This window comes from Lepisosteus oculatus, chromosome 3, assembly GCF_040954835.1.
Source record: "Lepisosteus oculatus isolate fLepOcu1 chromosome 3, fLepOcu1.hap2, whole genome shotgun sequence".
In the NCBI taxonomy this organism is placed as follows: Eukaryota; Metazoa; Chordata; class Actinopteri; order Semionotiformes; family Lepisosteidae; genus Lepisosteus; species Lepisosteus oculatus.
The window spans coordinates 42,441,922-42,460,751 of NC_090698.1; the positions used below are offsets into that span (position 1 = coordinate 42,441,922).

Below are 18,830 nucleotides of genomic sequence, written 5' to 3' on the forward strand. Positions count from 1 at the left end.
AGTTTGTGCAGATGTTTCATTGTGATAGATCTATTATCCAGCTATTACAAGATAAATGAGTGATCTTTCCTATTTTCCATGCCTGTAGAAAATTGAAATAAGAAGGGGGAATATCATTTGGGCTGTATGATTAGGGTAGGTGGGTTGGCCATTAATTTAAAAGAAGGGGACGTTGGCAGAGTGGGCCAACTTACACTATCTTATCAATCAAGCCTCAGCAGTCTTCTAGTGATGACCCAGCACTCTCAGGTTTTCGTGGCGTTAATTAGAATTCATGACAAAATAGATGCAAGGAAACGTTTTGTACCCTTCATAATTTTATAGGAAATTTATTGTTATTAGAGGACCCATTTGCTTAGTGTGATTTTTCCATTACCAGCTTGTCAACTAGCATAGATAATCTAGAGAAAATATGAACTCCATAGATGGGGTGTCAGTTTTGTTGATGGTGCATGTAGTTTACCTTGGAGCACAGCTAATGGCTGAAGTTCATAGCAACAGCACAGCAAAGCTTTGGCAACCGCAGGGAGACGAATGATTCCTGCTTATTGCTTTAATGTGGAAAAATCCATAAATGGAAAATAAAATCTAAATATTACAAGCTCGCTACAGGGACAATTGTGATGATTCTGTTCAGGAATCAAAAGCTTGATTCTATGCAGTCATGTGTGACCGGTTAAAAAAGAATTGGCGCCCTGCCCAAAGAATATTGTGATTCATGAAATGGAATAGTAATAAAGCTTGCTCAAAGGACATAGCCATTTATAGTTTAATGGTAGTTTTGAACTATTATTGTTTTGTAAAAATTGGAGACTTATCTTCAAAAGATAAGCAGTAAATGTTACTTTTTTATTCTAACCTTAAGCAACCACTGAAGACCAACACTTTTGTGAACTAGCCTGATAACCATTTTAAAAGCTTCAGGCTTCATAGCTTATGTTACATTGAACATTATGTGAACCGGTTTTTGCTGTGTTTTAAGGTTTCCAACAGATAGGTTGTGTTACTTGACAGGTTTTATGAGGGTATTTACTCACCTCATATTATTGCTGTATTTTTGTATACACTTTAAAATCAGTTACCATCCCACTTATATCTTATTTTACATTTCTCTAGCAAGCTTTTTTCATGAGCATCCTATTGTATTTGTTCCTGAATTAAAAAAAACTTATCTAAATGGCTGGGGTGTAGCTTTGCTTTCTGACGTTCTGTGTAAAGTGCTAAGCTTATGCAGTCGATTTCTGGCTAAAGGTTGGAAGTGCTTTGGAAAGTTTTTTTTTTTTTTTTTTTTTAGTTGTACTTGTTGTGCTGTCATTGTTTATTCCAAAATTGCAGGATTTGTGAATGATTAGTGGTCTTGCTGGGCCCAGCAGGTACCAGAAGACCAACAGGACTGGAGTCAATAAATGCAAGCTCACGTTTATGCTGATAGGTAATGCATAAAATCCCCATACGGCTAGAAGCTAGTCTATTATAATAAGGAAACTATATTCCAGGCTTCTTCCTTCTAAGTGTAATGTGTGTTGCATATTAATAAACCTAATGTCAGTCAGTGCCCATAAAATAACCAAAAATGCAAACTTCATAGCATTTGAACATTTTCCTAAATTGTCATTCTTGCAAAGGGAGTTTTTTTTCCAGTAAATCAGTCCTTCTGTCGCTTGAGGCTTAAAAGCAGGTCTGAAGTAACATTAAAAACCGAGCATGGAAAAAGCAAATGTTCAATGTCCATTATTACAATGACATTAGTATGTAAAATAGTGTTGTCTTGGTATTTAACTTTCAGATAAGATTGGTGAAGTACCAGTAAATTATACCTCCAAAAAGAGGTGATTATGCAGTCAGAATAATTAGGCTATATGATTAAAGGTAATTATGGTATTTATGATTTGTATTTTCCTGTTACTTTATGGACCTTGCCTTCTGCTAATGAGGTTAAAGAAAGAAGCCAGTTTGTTTTTCTTCACATCCCTTTCTTGCGCAAACTGTAAATGGTAATTTAATCAATTATACCCTGACAGTACATTTAATCTTACGCCTTTAAAAATGGAAAAGGCATCTTTTAAAAAGTAATTTAGTAGTACGAAGTCTTTTTACACTGAAACTGAATGTATTTAGATTTTCAGGTATTAATACTGATACAGAGTGACTGGTACTGTAAGTACTTTAAACTTTGAAAAATGTGATTTCTTTCATGTCTCTAGTTCACATCTTTAATTTATACATTTCTAAGAAAGTGATCATTGTGCTGTCGATAACAAGAGTATACAGTACTTAGTATATCTGAGTGAGTAAGAATTTTCGTGAGGAAGTAATGATAAGTCAATTATGTTTAATTCAAGCATCCACCACCCATCATTAGAACATAAAGTCTTTACCTTTTTCCATTCAAATATACCTGCATTCTCATTATCATGATTTGTGACTCCATGAAATCACTTGATCATTCAGAGTGTTCAGAAGAGTAACGTATGACAAGGCAAAGGAACAAATGACAACCAGTTGTGAAATCAAACTTATATTGACTAAGTGGATTAGTCATATGAAAGCTATTAATAAAATGTTAGTCGATTTTTAGTCGTCTTCACGTAGATCACGTAGTTAAATGCATAAATATCTAAAAGAAACGTTTTTTTTTACATGCCTCACTGGAGTCTTAACATGGTTGTTGAAAGCCATTTCAAAATATACTGTATTCAAATAGCTATGAGAGCCACTGTGCATTTTTTTGTAAACAATCTTTATATGCATTTTCATTTTTTTAATAAGCTGGTCGCTGGAAGTGTTGTGATGGCTTTTGAAGAAGTGTGTCCCGATCGAATCGATCTGATTCACAAGAACTTCCGTAAGCTCTGCAACCTCCTAGTGGATGTGGAAGAGTGGGGCCAGGTTGTCATCATCAACGTGTTGACCAGATACGCCCGCACACAGTTCCTTAGTCCCTGGAAGGAGGTGAGTCTTTTATTCCTTTAAATGTACCTAATTGTGATAATGCCTTGTACCAAAATGCAGGGAGTATTAGACATAATAAGCAAAGTTACCACATTAGTCTGCAATTAGGGTAGTGAGGAATCATAGTGACACAGATGACTGGAAACGATGGCGATGAATACAGGATTGGTGGATACAGACTGTGCCAAAAAAACAGGAAAGATAGAAGAGGGACATATCAGAAAGAGGTTTCAGGTTCAGGAACTAAACCTAGAGGAATCAAGAGCCTCAGAACAGCACAAACCTTCTAAAGGTACATTATTGTGTGTGTTATAGATTATTAAATGCATATGCTAATTATATTTTTAATATTTATGGTAATTATGATGCTTTGCATTATGTATACTGTAATTTAAATGTATGTGCTTAGAAGTGGTGTTTATGGGAGACATCAGTTTCTTCGCAAGGACAGGGAAGGATCTGTAGGAATGTCAGAAGCAAGTTCAAAATGTCTGAAAAAAACTGGTTTTCCTACTTAATATCAGATCTAGATCTAGATTTTGACCTAGATTCTGGAATAGTTAGTATACTGGTCAAGTTTGCAGACGTTGCCGAAATAGGATAAGGAAATACTGTAAAGGCAGCAAATTAAATGTAAAACTCAAGACAGGAAAACATAAGGAAGATTACTTTCATTGCAGGCAAGCAAACCAGCTAGTTAAAACATGCTTAATACAGAATGGAAACATCTGATCTTAAAGAGGCTACATATGAAAAAGTCAAAACATTTTTCATGTGTTGATACATTATTATATTGTCTACACAGTGTAGAGAAGCAATACAAAAAGCAAGCAAAATTTAAATCAAGGGAACTTAAATGTTAAAATTGTATAATGTACTTCATGTACAAGACCTCATGTACAATTTTGTATATAATTGTCACCATGTTATTAAAAATCCTATTGGTGCCCTTGTATTAGTCTAGAGAACAGCAACCAGATACATTACAGATCTTAATGGAATGAGTTATCATCATCATTTTATGTCTTAAACAAGGAAGACTAAAAGAGGATCTAATCTAGAGCTTCAAAATCCTCAGTCATTGACAGTCAGCCTAATGATCTTAAGAATAAACAGGTAAATATGAACCAGCCAACATTAGTGGAAACTATGTAGAAGTGCTTTTAAAACAGAGAACAGGAGATACTTCCTTTATGCAAAGGGTGTAGAAATATGATAGTCACTACCCAGAAGCCGATACCCTGGTATCTTTCATGAAATGGCTGGATGATACCCTTGAATCAATTAGCTCTTGTTTGTCTTATGTTTCATGTGCACCTGTGAGGTTGAAGAATTCTTTTCACTACGTAAGAGATGTGATAAGAATAGAGATGTGATAGGGTTTTGCAATACAAAATGACAAAGATGTTTGAATTTTGTGTATTTCTCTGCTTTAATAATCAGGTTGAAATTGAGTTACCTCCTCATCGGCACCTAAACTTTTCCTCAGAATATTTCAGGAATTATAGTATTGACCTGTTACTGGTATTGTTAGGTGTCTTTCTGTGCCTTTAGGTGGTCATTTCTGCGTATGTTTTTGATAGCAGAGATTGTAGATGAATGTACAACAGGTTTTATTTTATATACAATGCCTGATTTGTAGCTCTGCAAGACTTTGTACTCTTTCAATGTTTTTTTTCAACCTGAATCCATTTGTATTTTCGGAATATTTTTTTTATTTTAAACCTGTTTGCTCTTTTTCTTTGTAAAGCCACCCAGGGATATTCACAGGTAAGAGAGAATAAAAAGTGCTGTGAAAACCTAAAATAAGCCAGGTGATACTGGTTAGGTCTGGTGCTGGTGCTTTAGTGATTTTTGTTTTTTGTAAAGTGAGATTTCTTTCTGCAAGGCTGTTACTGGCAGCTGGAGGTGAGATATTTCAGAGCCATTTTTGTCAATTTAACTAAAGTGAATCCTGACCTTGAAAACAACAGCAAAGTATAAAAAAAATCTCAGGAGAGTTAATGTTAATTTTGTTTTGACAGCATTTTCCAGAGTATGAATTACTTAGATATTGAAGTTCAGACTTGGGTTCATTTTGATAATAGCATCTGCTGCTAACAGGTTTTTTTTTTTATTTTAGCAGCTTTTAAGATGCCCAGTAAAATGAGGGTTAATAACGGATGTGCCACCAAGTGCATACAGCAATTTCTCCTAAGTAGTGACATGGTTTTTGAACTTTCCTGCATTAACTTAAGATGGATATTTTATTCTAAAAATAGAACACAGTATTAATACTAGAAGACTGTGATTGCTATGTAAACCTTAACAATTGTGTTCTTACCGTGATAAAAAATATATGTAACTAGACAGTTTTGATTAAATTAACCTTTCTTTTAAGGTTCCTTAATTAAAGATTCCTTGAGCTTCAGACTTGCATAACTCTAGCTCTACTTTTTAAAAAATGTAACTTGAAAAGTAAGTTTATTAGGATTTGAAAACTGAATTCTATGTGATCCTTTTGCTTTGGTAGCCCTTATCTGCAAAGTTTCATATATTTCATTTGTTAGGTTTTGAAAAAAAGTGCCAACCCAAAAAGATATGATAGTCAATGAAAGTGCTGGTCCAGTATCAATCATGTTGATGGTGTGTTTGTGTATTGGGGGGGCAAAACCTAATATTGTCTTTGTCTTGCACTTCAAATCTGTCTTCTCGCTGCCTTCTACAAACACTGCATCTCTATGTGGTTTCAGTTTCAGATGAAGAACAGTTAATGTTGTTCTTGTCTCAGGCCAGACCCTTCCCTTGACTATTAGTGAATCTTACTGAGATATAACAATATTACAAAATAAAGATATGATACACAGTTATACAACTTAATTGAATTCCTGATTATTTAATGTAGATAAAACAACTGTGTTCCAATTTCTTCATGTAAAATAGAATAAAATACCAGTGCCTTGCCTTGAATTTAATAAGGCACCCAGGCACTTTTGAGTCTAATTAGCTCTGGTGTTTCTGAAATTACCTCATGATATTTGTCTGTGGCAAGTTACTGTAAAACATAACTTATCTGATACTTTAGAAAAATAGCATTGTTGTAGTCATATTATTATTTTGCTGAGAAGCATTTTTCAAGAAACTCTTAAGCTCTGTACACAGTTACACATGTAATACACAACAGAAGCACTAGGAATGTGGAGAAAAAAGCACTGCCACTAGGACTGTAACGTTATACACTTCAGTGAAGAGAATCTCAAAGTTGAATGGATTTCGTCAGTGAGTTTCATGAACCAGGAGCTGCAGAAAAGAAGGGCCTGTTGCTCAATGTGTGGAGCCTAGTTTTTTGCAGCGTAAGAATCACTGAATCATCAGTTCTCAGATTATGTGCTAGGCCCTGCACAGGTAGTTAGTCTTTAAAATAATCTTGTGCTGGAATATTCAGCATCTTATAAATGAACTGGAGAGCCCAGTGCAGTTTACAGAGGAAAGGCTGCAGCCTTCTGGACATACCGAAGATTATTATCTTAGAATATACCTCAGTAACTAAGGTGATACAGTAGTCTTATCTTGACCAAATAAAGGTAGGTCAGTATTTCACTGTCACCGTCTTGACTAATCAGTGTTACACACGTGAAAGATACCCATCATGTTCCGTACTGTTTAGATCAGTGGTTCTCAAACTTTTTGGACCAAGTACCACCCCTGATCAAACCAAGCCATCCAAGTACCACTTACAAGTCATCTTCTTAGAAAATCTCAATGACCAACATGAGCGCATGTGCGTGCACACACTCACATACATATATAATATAGTAATAATAATAAACTTTATTTGATATATGGCCTTTAATGGTGGCTTCTCAATGCGCTTTACAGAATGACAACACGAACAACAATTAAAAATAAGCAATAAAAGCACCATTTCAGTGAGAGGAGTGAGCCTGTTTAGTCGAGCAAAGCAGATGTGAATTCATTGGTTGAGCCTTGATACAAATCACAACAGAGTCTAACAGATTTGAAATCCTCAGTCATTTACTTGACAGCCAAGGCCTCGCGGTGGATACTGCAGTGCGTCCACTTCATATCTGGAGCAACCTCTCTGATTCGTGCAACTACACCGCTGTCGGCTTGTCATCACACTAGCACTGTCTGTACAAACTCCAACGCATTTTACCAGTCGATGCCATTCTCGTCGATAAATTCATTCAGAAGCTGAAATGTGTGCTCACCTGTAATTCTTGTTGGTAGCGGCTTACAGAGCAGAAAGTCCACATGGGGCATACCTTGTGTCTAACATAAACGAGCAAACTGGGCAAATCAACAACATCTACAGACTCATCTAATTTCATTGAAAAGCATCTGCTCGTCTTAACGTGCTCTATCAGCATACTTTTGACATCATCCGCCATTATCAATAATTCTATGAGTGGCTGTATCTTTCGGAGGGGGCAGCAGGTTGATCTGTTTAGCAGCTTTTTCTCCACACATAATACGTGTCAGTTCTTTTGCCAACGGTAAACAGTTCTTCGCAAATAGTGTGGGGCTTACCTGCTTTAGCAAACCGCAAGCTTGCATTTTCTCCCGTTTCTGTTTCAGGAGTCCGTATCAGAAGTTAAAGGTTTTTATTTCATGCCCATGGGAGCGAAACACAGAGACGCTCGGTGTATTTTTCTCAAATTAACCTAGAACAATCCTTAAATATTTTTCTATCACTCTTTCCTGTGCTCACAAGATTGCCTTTGTTCCAAAATCACGCAAATTCTCCTACCTCCCTATTTGCTGGAGATAACGTGTTTTGAATACAATTTTCCGCTTTCGTTCGTAGCACGCATTCTTATACAATGGTGTAGAATTACATACTGTAGTAGCGCACTGTATCGTAGTACGTAGGCTGTGTATTTGACACAAACTAATTTTTTTAAACTAGAAAATATGAAAACCCGTCCCAATTTTTCAGTGCACACAACAAATTTCCAGGGTCATCTGGCATACCATCTGGGGGCGCTCCGTGTACCACAAGTGGTACGCATACCATAGTTTGAGAACCATGGGTTTAGATGATAATAGAGTTATAGGTAAAACTAAGGTTTCTAACTTCCAAGAAGGGCTTGATTTCAGCATCATCAACAGCAACAATAAATAGAGCAACTTTGCAAAACTGATGTTGAGCAGAACATTAAGGTAGAGTCTTATAGTTTAGCTTGAAGTTGTTGCTTCCATATCTTCGTATCAGATAGTTGTCTATTAAGTGCACTTACTCCAACAGTAATAACTTATTGGGTCTTTAAATAAATCAGTGTAATTAAAATAGCAGTGGGGACCAATCCCTTGATGGTGAACAATCTGACCATGAAGCAGCATGCAAATTAGTTATCTTAAAAAGTAGTGTGGTTCCTTACTCATTACATTTCATTCTGTTTCTGCTTCTTAGCTTTTAACAAACCCCCTGCTAAGTCATTTAACTAAGCTATTACATTTCTGCCAAACAGTTTTTAAAAGTTATAAAGTATTACAAGCTGCAGTAAATATTTTTGGGCTGTTATAGCTAAACATTCATCATTACGACAAGGTGGGATACATATGACTTTGCAACCTCTTTCCAATGGTGTGGAATGCAATAACCAGAGGCATGAAATTTGCTCATGTGACAGGATTTCTGGCCTCTTTTTTCCAAAATATTTTATCTGCAAATGTGACTTTTTTTGTTTTGCTCAATCAGTTAATTTTCAAACAACAGAGATGTTAAATTAGACTCATGGACTAAAATTGACTACAGCTATGGCTGCCCTTAGAAACATTGTAGCACATTGTGAGATAGAAAGAAAGTTTGCACTTACACAAGCTTTTCAATATTAAATGCACACACAGAAAATACTTAATACCCGGAACATGAAGTCAAGTTTTAGATAGTCCTTAACAGTAAAATTGGTTTAAGAAAAAAGAAAATACCAGAGGGAGAAGACAAACACACAAGGAAAATAAACCTTTCTATGTAATAAATTTTAAACTCAATGGAGAGAATCTGGCAAATAACTACCAAAAGTAACTGCATTAATATTGTCGTCATCAAAAATCAAAAGTGTTACAGTATATTACTTTGTAACATGTTCCTCTCCACCCTGGTTGCCTTATCTTTGCCGATTGAAATTGGATTCAGGCTGTTTTGATGCTGCTGCTTTCCACCTCTATGAAAAATTAGTAGCCATATGCTTTTATTTGTTGTTTTTATTTGCTGCCTAAGTAAACTTTGTATCTGTGCTTTGGCTAATTTTTCTGGTTAGTTCTTAAGTTCTTTCCCCTTCAAATGATCAAATGTGGAAGTGCCTTTAAAGCTGAAATTAGGAGACATTTCTTTACACAAAGAGGTTGTGGGGAAAGTAGGTAAAACCCCTTGTTTGCATAAAAAATGGATGGATGAGATCATCACATCAACTATTAACTATAAAACAGGTTAGATGAGTCTTCTCTTAATAAAGTTAATAAACTTTCTTATGGTCTTCTTTACTTTCCTTACTACAATGTGAAGTTCATCTGTTAGTGAATGAGAAATAATGTATAGGATATTCCGCTTGTTCCCTAAGTCATCGTGCACATGTGATAACCCTGAAGCCACTAGTGAAGGTGCCCCCTGATCAGATCCACTGCTATTCTCACATAAAGGGGGCTAATACAGAATACTCCACAATATTCATCTCCTAATGATTAGTGTCCAGACAGCTTCTTTTTGTTTTCTTTCTCTTAAGTCACTTTCTTTCTTCTACTATGTTTCCGGGTGACATAGCTGAGCTCTTTTTGCTCATGTGAACTCTTTAAGCCATGTACATTCTACTAATTGGGCTTCTGCTTTTCCCTGGAACAAAATTGCCTGTTTTAAATATAATATTTTGTTTAGTGATGTATGTTTGTTTGCTTGGGTTGGTAAGTGTTAATTTCAGCCTTTTCAGCTGTGTGTTGCTGCATTTTCTTTACTATAAGCAGGTAGAACTTTACCTTTACATATTTCTAAATACTCAAAAAGTTGAATGATACAAAACTTTAAAGCAAGTCAGTCATCTAAGATGTAAGCAGTGCTTTTTTTTGGTGGGATAGCAAATACAAATTTGAAGTGTAGTAATTCATGTGGTGGATGATTAAGTGATAATTATTGTGCATTGTCAGAATCCCCTTGCCTTTGCCTTTTTGGAGTGAGTGTTGGTTTTGAAATAAACATTTCAATCTTAAACATCTAAAAATGTTAAAAGCCAACAAATTATCGGCGTTGTAGTTGCCTTCAGCTTTGTTAGATGTTATGGATAGAATGGTGATAGATGAATAAATTAAGAACTTAGCAGTTAATTAAAAAAAAAGTTTGATTCAACATAATTCAGGTTGGTTGGTGTTTCATAGTTGCACACCTTCTTTGAAAAGCACTTAATTTTCTGCTAAGCACCATCTGTGTGACTTGAATGCAACATCATATTCAGCAAACACAGACCAGTTAAAATGATTTAAAAAGTTAATTTTGTGAGTGGAAACGGATATATCGGTATACGATACACACTGATACAGCAGAAGAGTCAGTTCAAAATGTTATTTAATACTTCAGAAATACTTCTGTTAGCTTAAATGTATTAATAAGTAAAAATCTTTGAAGGACAATTGGGGAAAAAAAGGAAGTTTAACTTAATGTTTTACATTTTAGTGACCAGGCTTGTGCTGGACTTTTGCTTGAGTATGAGAACCATTGCTGTATTGTAGATAGTTTTTAATGGAATGCCTTAGTAGAGCTGTAAATACTGCACCAGCACCTAATTTATGCTGCTCTGATAGCCCCCGTTTCTCTGACTTACTAAATGCAACATCAAGCTATATAATGTCTCCTCTGGCGGAATGGATTTCTCATTTATTTGTGTAAAATATGAATTGTTTATGGAGCAGTATTTAGCCCTTAAGGATATAAATCTGTGATTTGAGGAACAATTAAATGGAAAGCGACCAGATAGCAGTCACATCACTTGCAGTATATTTCCCATAATTTTTCTAAACTGACATCTTTTATGATAAATAGTGGATGCCAAGTCAAAGCTGATTACACAGTGCACTAGGAATTCATAGTGCTGTCAGGGAGAAGACCGATTGACTTTAAATTTACATATTAATGAGAAGATTTGTTAAGAGGGTACTTGAGTATAAGAAAATAACAGGATATTTATAGGGCACGACATTTATAAATAAAGCTGATGCAGGAAAAAATGGAAATTAAACCTTTTAGGTTAATAAATTCAAGAGCCCAGTAAAATGCATATTTGCATTTTCATTTTTTAAAATCATCTGACTGTTTTAGAAGAACAAGAAAAGGACCTCTGAGATGCTAACAATCAACAAAACAAATGGCCAAATCATTTTTTTTCTCCTTCTAGATAGCAAATATTATATGAGGGTTTGTTGCTGGTGGGAGTATGCAATTTAAACAATGCCTATTTATGAATCTATTTATTCATGTATTAATGTACTCTTTCTAACTGAGGTATGACAGCTTGATTATACTGATGTCTAGAAGCCATGACAAAGATAGCAATGCAATGTTATAGTCTTTAACAGGGAAGTCTACAAGGGGACCTGGTAAAAGTCTTTAAAATCCCCAAAGGCACTGACAAAGTCAGCGCAGTGGGCTCTCCAATGGGAACCATGAAACACGAACCAGAAGGTGCATTTAAAACCAAGAAATTCAGGTACTTATTTAACTAAAGAGTTGTAGGAGTATGGAACAAACTGCCCAGTCATACTGTTGAAGCCAGTATCTTGGCTTCTTTCAACAACTGGCTGGATGAGATTCTGGACTACCAAACAGGCTAGATCGGCCAAGTAGCCTATTCTCATTTGTAATCGTTCTTCTGTTCTTAAGTTTACTACTACTTTCCAGGGAAGGAAGACAGTGGTACAAGTCAACGTGTTGTCTTTTTCTTAGCATCAACTGTTTTTGAAAGCACATTTTCTTTAACTACACCTTGTCTCTGGGCATTTGGAGGATCCAGTGGCTTGCAAAGCAGAGTTCGGGGCAAGGTAGCTGATTTGAAGGTCACTGATCTGTGCCGAGCTGCACCTGAGGAGAGCCACTGGAACAACAGCACGTGGTTTTGAGTCTTGAGATAACTAGATATTAACTTGCCAAAAGAACCCCTACCAAGAGAGCCCCATAGACGCACAGTCTCCTGATCGGGTTCATTTCATATATAGATCGATCCCGTGGAGATGACGGGCTTCTCATCAGTTTTACCGCGATCAGCAGTGGCTTCTGTTAGCAAGGTACTGTCCTGATACAGACTCCGAGTTAACAGGTGCAAAGTTGAATTATAAAGGGATTTAAAGGTGAATTGTGTTCATTCTAAAAAAAAAAAACTCTTGTTAATTTACTGTGTGAAGACTAAAGGAGGAGACTCAGCTCTTGACTTTTCCACCCTTAAAAATGTGGAGGTAGTTCTAAAAGCCAGCGATCCACTCAGCTGATGAGATCAAAGAGTAGCTATGGAAAGCAGCTATGTGGGTGCTTCATACAGGCAAACAGGAAAGCCGCACACAGGTTATTATGGAAGGCTCACATCTTTGTACTAATACATTATTTATGCCAGTGTGAGTTTTTTGAAGTGCAGTTGCTATGCTGAGCACTGATGGCTTGCTGTCATCTCCATGGCTGGCTAATGCACTTAGTGAGGCTGCAGATTCATAGGACTATAAAACAGTCATTTGAAATGCATTTTGTATTAAGTCATTAAAGCAGGTTTTAGAGTTTGAATAAAAATAAAAGTAAGAAAGTGCTGTCTTGCGGTAAAGGTCTTATAAAAGCTTTTGAAAAGAGCTTGGGCAAAATTTCCTGCATATGAAATGTAATTTTTGACATTTATTTGCATTCTATTTAGATTTGCTTCCTCTTTAACGGTTCATTGGTTGTTTTACTTGGTTAATTGATTTAACTTTTATGGTTTTCTTGCAGGTAAGTGTTTCTTCAAGAATCCAGTCTTGTCTTTAATAGTGCAGTCATTACATTGCTTAACTGAATATTGAAGATATTGGGACTGATGAATGAAATAATGTAAAACTCTATTAAAATATTTTCTTCTTGATGCAGAATTACATTCAACCTAATGCTAAAGCTAAAGTGTCTGTGTCAGTACGTTTATGAAATTGTGGGCATGAAAACTGTTTTCTGTAATACAAAGAAATGAAATATTGCAAAAGCTGTGTGTATCGGGCTTATATAGGATAGTAATAGTAATTTAGTAAATACAGTGCAGGGATGGAAATTTTCCAAATGTCCTACATTTCTTTATCATAGTCAGTATCTTTTCATATTTACAGAGTAAGTGTTTCTCACAGCAGATTGAGAAAGCAGTGAAATGTAGAAGGTCTTCACTAGGCAGTTTCAGAGAATGCAATTCTGGACAAAAGATAGGGAGTCATACCTCTTGCGTCCTGGGCCTGATTCTGGACTGCCTGGGCTGCTGTCTGTGTGGAGCTTGCATGGTCATGAGTGTTTCTCTGTGTGCTCTGGTTTCACCCCACCTTCCAAAGACACACGTATAGGTTATTATAAGTCTCTAAAGTATACCTTTGCACTTGTTTGTGTGTTTGTCTGTGTGTGTGCATGCCCTGCAAAGGTCTGGTGTCCATCCAAGTGCCATACTAGCTACTGTCTAGACACAAATGCCCTACATTTCCTGGAATGTTAAAACCAATTCTAAAATTGTTTTAAATAATCATATTGGCTTTTATTATGTTTTGTGCTCCACTCATGTCAAATTTTCTGTTTGCATTTAGTTTTTGGCTGACGTGCTCATGTCATGAATGCTTGCCTCATGCAGAGAGTGGACAATCCACAGTAATGCCTCCATAGACGTGGGGTTCTCATTAATCCAAAAACAGAGCATGAGAATGAACCATAACTCAAAATCTTGTAAAATAATTTTTTATTCCTTATTTAAGCTGAGGACCGGCCGCTAGGCTAGATGTGGAGTCCGAGGTGAAACCTTGTCTTCTATATTAGGATCAGAAATCACCCTTGTATTTGTGCTTATGTTTTTACTTATGAAAAACTAACTCAGGACAGAATTTCTCCACTGGTATCCTCTTTTCTGATGAATCCTTGTAAAATGTGTTTCCATTTTATGTACTGTATGTGTTCAGCAAGCTGCAAAGATAATAAAACTGCGTCTCTTTATAGACTTAATTATTTTGACTTGCTGCTTAAGTTCTTCCCATATCTAATTTTAAGCACAGGTAGTTGAAGATGTAATGAACACTGTAAATATACAAGTAAAACATAACTTTTTTGTTGGTCATACACAAATAGATTTGATTATGTTGTTGAAAAGGTTGTGTTTTTTTTTACCAGGATGCACTGTTTGAAGAGAACAGCGAACAAAACTTTTATGATTCGGATGATGAGAAGAAAGACAAATCTTCGCCTGCTTCCAAGCCTTATATGATGGACCCAGACCACCGTTTGCTTCTCAGAAACACTAAACCTTTGTTACAGAGCAGAAATACAGCAGTGAGTCGCCCTTTGAGCCATCTAACAGGCAATCTTTGTACAGCCTTGTATAGTGGATGATAAGTTATGTTGTTCTCAAAAACACTAATTTTACAATTTTAAAAATCTTATCTTTTTTGGTTTCCCTTCTACAATAGGAAGTCGTAGTTTCGGAATGTAGGGCCCAGTAGACTGTGTAGCAGACTTTTAGTGACACTTTGGTGAAGGTATGAAGAATGGTATGAAGAATAAATGCAGCCTTGGTAACTTCACCTAAGTATGCACATTCCCTACCTACTTCTACATTTCATCACAGGAGTGTTGTTTTTATCAAGGTTATGCTAATAAAACTAATGTTCTATATGTATCACCATGTACACATAACACTTTTGTCTCCAGTCTCACTAGGGTTTCAAGGTCAGTGTTATTTAATAAGTGAAGACAAGAAAGAATTGTTTTATGTGAGAAATTGACTGAAACATGACAGCTTACTTTTTCCTCCAGCAAATGTAGTCATGCTATCTCAGTATAAAGCTTCCTCAAGCTTTTGAAAGTTCTCCTACATTAAGGCTACATTAGTCATTTATTTTTTTCTGTTGTTTCTAAGAATGTGAATGATTTCTTTTGGTGGGGATTTTACTAGTTTGACCGACTGCTTTTGATGGTAAATATGTTGTAACCATTTTCTTCCAAAAGAGGTGCATAAGCCTACACAAAGACAGTCTTGTTTCAGAGCGGGGAATCTTTTTTGGTATTACGGTAAAAGTTAAATTCATCACAGCACGTGATTACAAAATGTAGACTTATTTTTCGCCCATACTGATTCCGGAAAGAGGCAGTTAAAAATGATTTTTTTAACAGTTGTCTTGTGAAATAGGAAGGAAGATGGATATTCTTTCAGAAAACTCTTCTCTAAGATTTCAGTCTCGTGAAAGGTACCCCAAGGAACTTATCGTAGTCCATTTGGAAAAACGTTGCCGTTTTCTGCTGTTCACTGGGTACTGGCTTTTGCTTTGCCCTAATAAAAAAATAAATGCCAGCAACATGCAGCATAAAATGGATTTCTGATTTTTGAAAGCAGTGGAATGCAAGATCCCCATTTAATGTCTTTTTCCAAGTTGGAACTCCAGCTAATTTTACTTTGTTTAAAAAAAACTCAGGCTACAATTTTATTGAGTTAGCATAGACTCTAACCGCTTGTTCATGTCCTTAAGGAAATTGAGATTCTTTTCCCTCCTGTTTCTGATGTTAAGGTCGTGATGGCGGTTGCACAGCTCTATTGGCACTTGGCCCCTAAGCCTGAAGTGAGCATCGTCACCAAGTCATTAGTGCGATTACTACGAAGCCACAGGTACACAGACCAGCGCAGCAGTGGACTTCAGTCAATCAAAGCTTCCCAGCCTTGTAGAGCACAACTGTAATTAATCTAAAATGGTGAAGATAGCAGCAGCTTCTCTTCTGTCTTTTAGAACAATGTAGTGTTTATTTACTTTTATACATATTGCTCCTTTTGGGGAGATGAACCCAGAAGTTTTCTTACTTTTTTAAAATGAAGCCTGTGTTGTTGTTTCATATAATTCAGCAGTGTTAAAGGGAACTTTGAGTTGTGAAAAAAACACTGTATAAAACTGTATAATATTCTTCTTTAGTGTAGAGTTGCTCTTATTATTGCTGTCTAAAAACAATTATAAACAGTATTCTTTGCAGGGTAGAAAATAAAAGCTTTTCTTATCATGGCATCAACTGACGTTGTGCACTATAGTCAGTGAGCAATAATTTTCTGTTAATCAGATGGCTCAATCTTTAGAAGCTCTCAATCCAGGAATAGTTTGAGCTCTGTGACCCAAATTCTAGCATGTTCCATATAGATTCTAAGATCCATTTGTCCAAAACGAATGTTATCACCAAGTGTTGCAGTATGTGACCATTTAATGCTTTAATGCTGTTGTTTCTTCTTGTTTTTTAAGGGAAGTGCAGTATATTGTCCTGCAGAATATTGCTACCATGTCTATTCAGCGTAAGGTAAGACCTATGGTATTTAAACGCTTTATGGCCTGACAAGATTTTTTAAAATTTAACTGATGTCATGTCAAAAGACTGCAGACTCAAGGGGGACACTGAACAGAGATGTGTGCCACTAAAAAAATGATTATTGACTGCGTGTGAATTAAAAAAAGAACTGCTGTTTGAGTTTCAATGTGCAAAATGTGATTCATTGGGATGTAGAGTCATTTTAGCTCAATTCTATGAATGTGTCTCACTCATGATCCTTGAAAAATGTGTAAAACAGATACTTTTATGTATATAGTAAAATAATATATGCACACCATATATGTTTTATACATGTATATGTTTATATATATGTTTTATAGTTTTATACCATGTATAAAACTATCATTTGACATCTTAAAAACATCCGAGTATTCAATACAGGTGCAGGGAGACCTGACAGGACTTTTTGTTGTTGCCTGTAAATTATAAACGACAATGACAGCTTTTTCGAGTTATATTTCTATCAAAGGAAGCATTCCCACAATACAATATATGAGCACTTCTTACTTTTTTTTTACACAAAACCAAAAATTCAGGTCATAAATAGTTAAGGGAGAGAGAAATTATTTTCAGTTGAATACAACAGTTGTTGGTGGTTATTCTTTGGTTGGTTTTATTTACTGTACTTGTTTTAGATAACACTATTGTGTTGTTTTTCCAGGGTATGTTTGAGCCATATCTTAAAAGTTTCTATGTGAGATCTACAGATGCTACTCACATTAAGACCTTGAAGGTAATTTTTGTTCCCTGAATCTGCATTATGAAATGTTTTTTTTTCTAAAATCAGCCTTTTGTGTCCTGGAAGAAGGAAAATCTGTGCAACATATTCCTAGCTCTAAACTAGATTTATCACATTTACTCTGTCTTGTCTTGTCAGAACTTGCCTAAAGAATCTGATACTTCAAAAAAGGACAGGACACAATATTTACATACAGTACTGTGCCTATAGAAAGTCTACATACCATTTCCTAAGTAAATCATTTTTGTGGCCTAGCAGCCTGAAACTAAGAGATATTAAATCAGAACTGAGTTTACCTTTCCATTGTAACGCACAAGATACAAGTGGTAAACAAATGCTTAAATATGCTGAAAAGTAATTACAAATGAAAACCTGGAAAAATAGGTTCGGTAAGTATACACACTCCTTAGTAATATCAATTGTTAATTAGCTCTGGTGTAACCAGTTGCCTTTCACATCACACAACAAGCTAATTAGCCTCCGTCTGTGTTCAGCTGTAGTGTTCTGATGATTTCGTAATAAAATCAGCTATTCTTGTAGGTAAATATTTTGCAAAATTCCAAGAATTCCTAAGAAATCTAGTATTCTGTTGCATGGTTCCTTGTAAAAAGCAGTGAGCAGTGGAATGTTTTGTATTATGTTTACCTCATTAATGTTAAACTCCAGATGTTGTGATTCTCCTAACCAGCTGGAGATCCTCACAAACCTGGCCAATGAAGCAAATATCTCTACAATCCTGCGGGAGTTCCAGGCAAGTAACACAGATATAACCGATTTCTTTCTTTCCTTTATGGAACCTTTCATTTTTCTTTCTGAGCAGCAAGTGTTTTTTTTTTTAATCCATATTGCAAGAGTTGTCTGGAAAGTGACACTGTGGACATATGTTGTGCCCTATTGAACAAAGTCCATGACATTTGTGCAGTTCACAGAATCTTTAATGTAGTCTTAAAAGAAAATAAGGAACTGACTCACTGTCTTTTGAAGAGTTTAACAAGTTTGCTGGTGGGTTGTGCTTGAAACATTTTTTAAAAATAGATCGTAATTAGTATTAGCGGAGCACAGCTGGACACATAAAGACTTCCAGGCAATAATGAGCAGAATTTAAAGGGTCTTTTCATGTGTTTTATTTTTTTTATTTCCCTTAGACATATGTGAAGAGTCAAGATAAGCAATTTGCTGCGGCTACAATCCAGGCCATCGGAAGATGTGCGACAAACATATCCGAAGTGACCGACACGTGCTTAAATGGCCTTGTGCTCTTGCTTTCTAACAGAGATGGTATGTCCACCCCCATTTATAGTGTATGTTTCAGTGCCTTTTATTTTAGAAAGTGATTTTGAATTATTACAATGGTGTTCTACTCTCAGTCGTGATGTGCTTGGTTGTAGTTATCAAAACAGACACGTCATCCATCTGTTTTCTAAACACTTTATCCACTACAGAATCGTGAGGGAGCCGGAGCCTATCCCGGCAAGCAATGGGTTCAAGGCAGGATACACCATGGATGGGACGCCAGTCCATTTCAGGGCACACAGACACACTTACTCTCACCTGGGCCGGGTTTCTAAGAAGCCAGTTAACTTACCAGTATGTCTTTGG

The 18,830-nt window shown here is 36.0% G+C and overlaps 1 protein-coding gene across 1 annotated transcript in view; it reads left to right on the plus strand.

Moving 5' to 3' along the window:
* ap3b1a (adaptor related protein complex 3 subunit beta 1a) overlaps positions 1-18,830 on the plus strand; it is a 119,196-nt gene that overhangs the window by 29,033 nt on the left and 71,333 nt on the right. Inside the window, exons 7-13 of the mRNA XM_015365489.2 lie at positions 2,770-2,952; positions 14,303-14,461; positions 15,694-15,791; positions 16,408-16,462; positions 17,154-17,225; positions 17,920-17,982; positions 18,377-18,509. Coding sequence (XP_015220975.2) covers positions 2,770-2,952; positions 14,303-14,461; positions 15,694-15,791; positions 16,408-16,462; positions 17,154-17,225; positions 17,920-17,982; positions 18,377-18,509 — 763 coding nt within the window. The remainder of the gene's footprint in view (positions 1-2,769; positions 2,953-14,302; positions 14,462-15,693; positions 15,792-16,407; positions 16,463-17,153; positions 17,226-17,919; positions 17,983-18,376; positions 18,510-18,830) is intronic.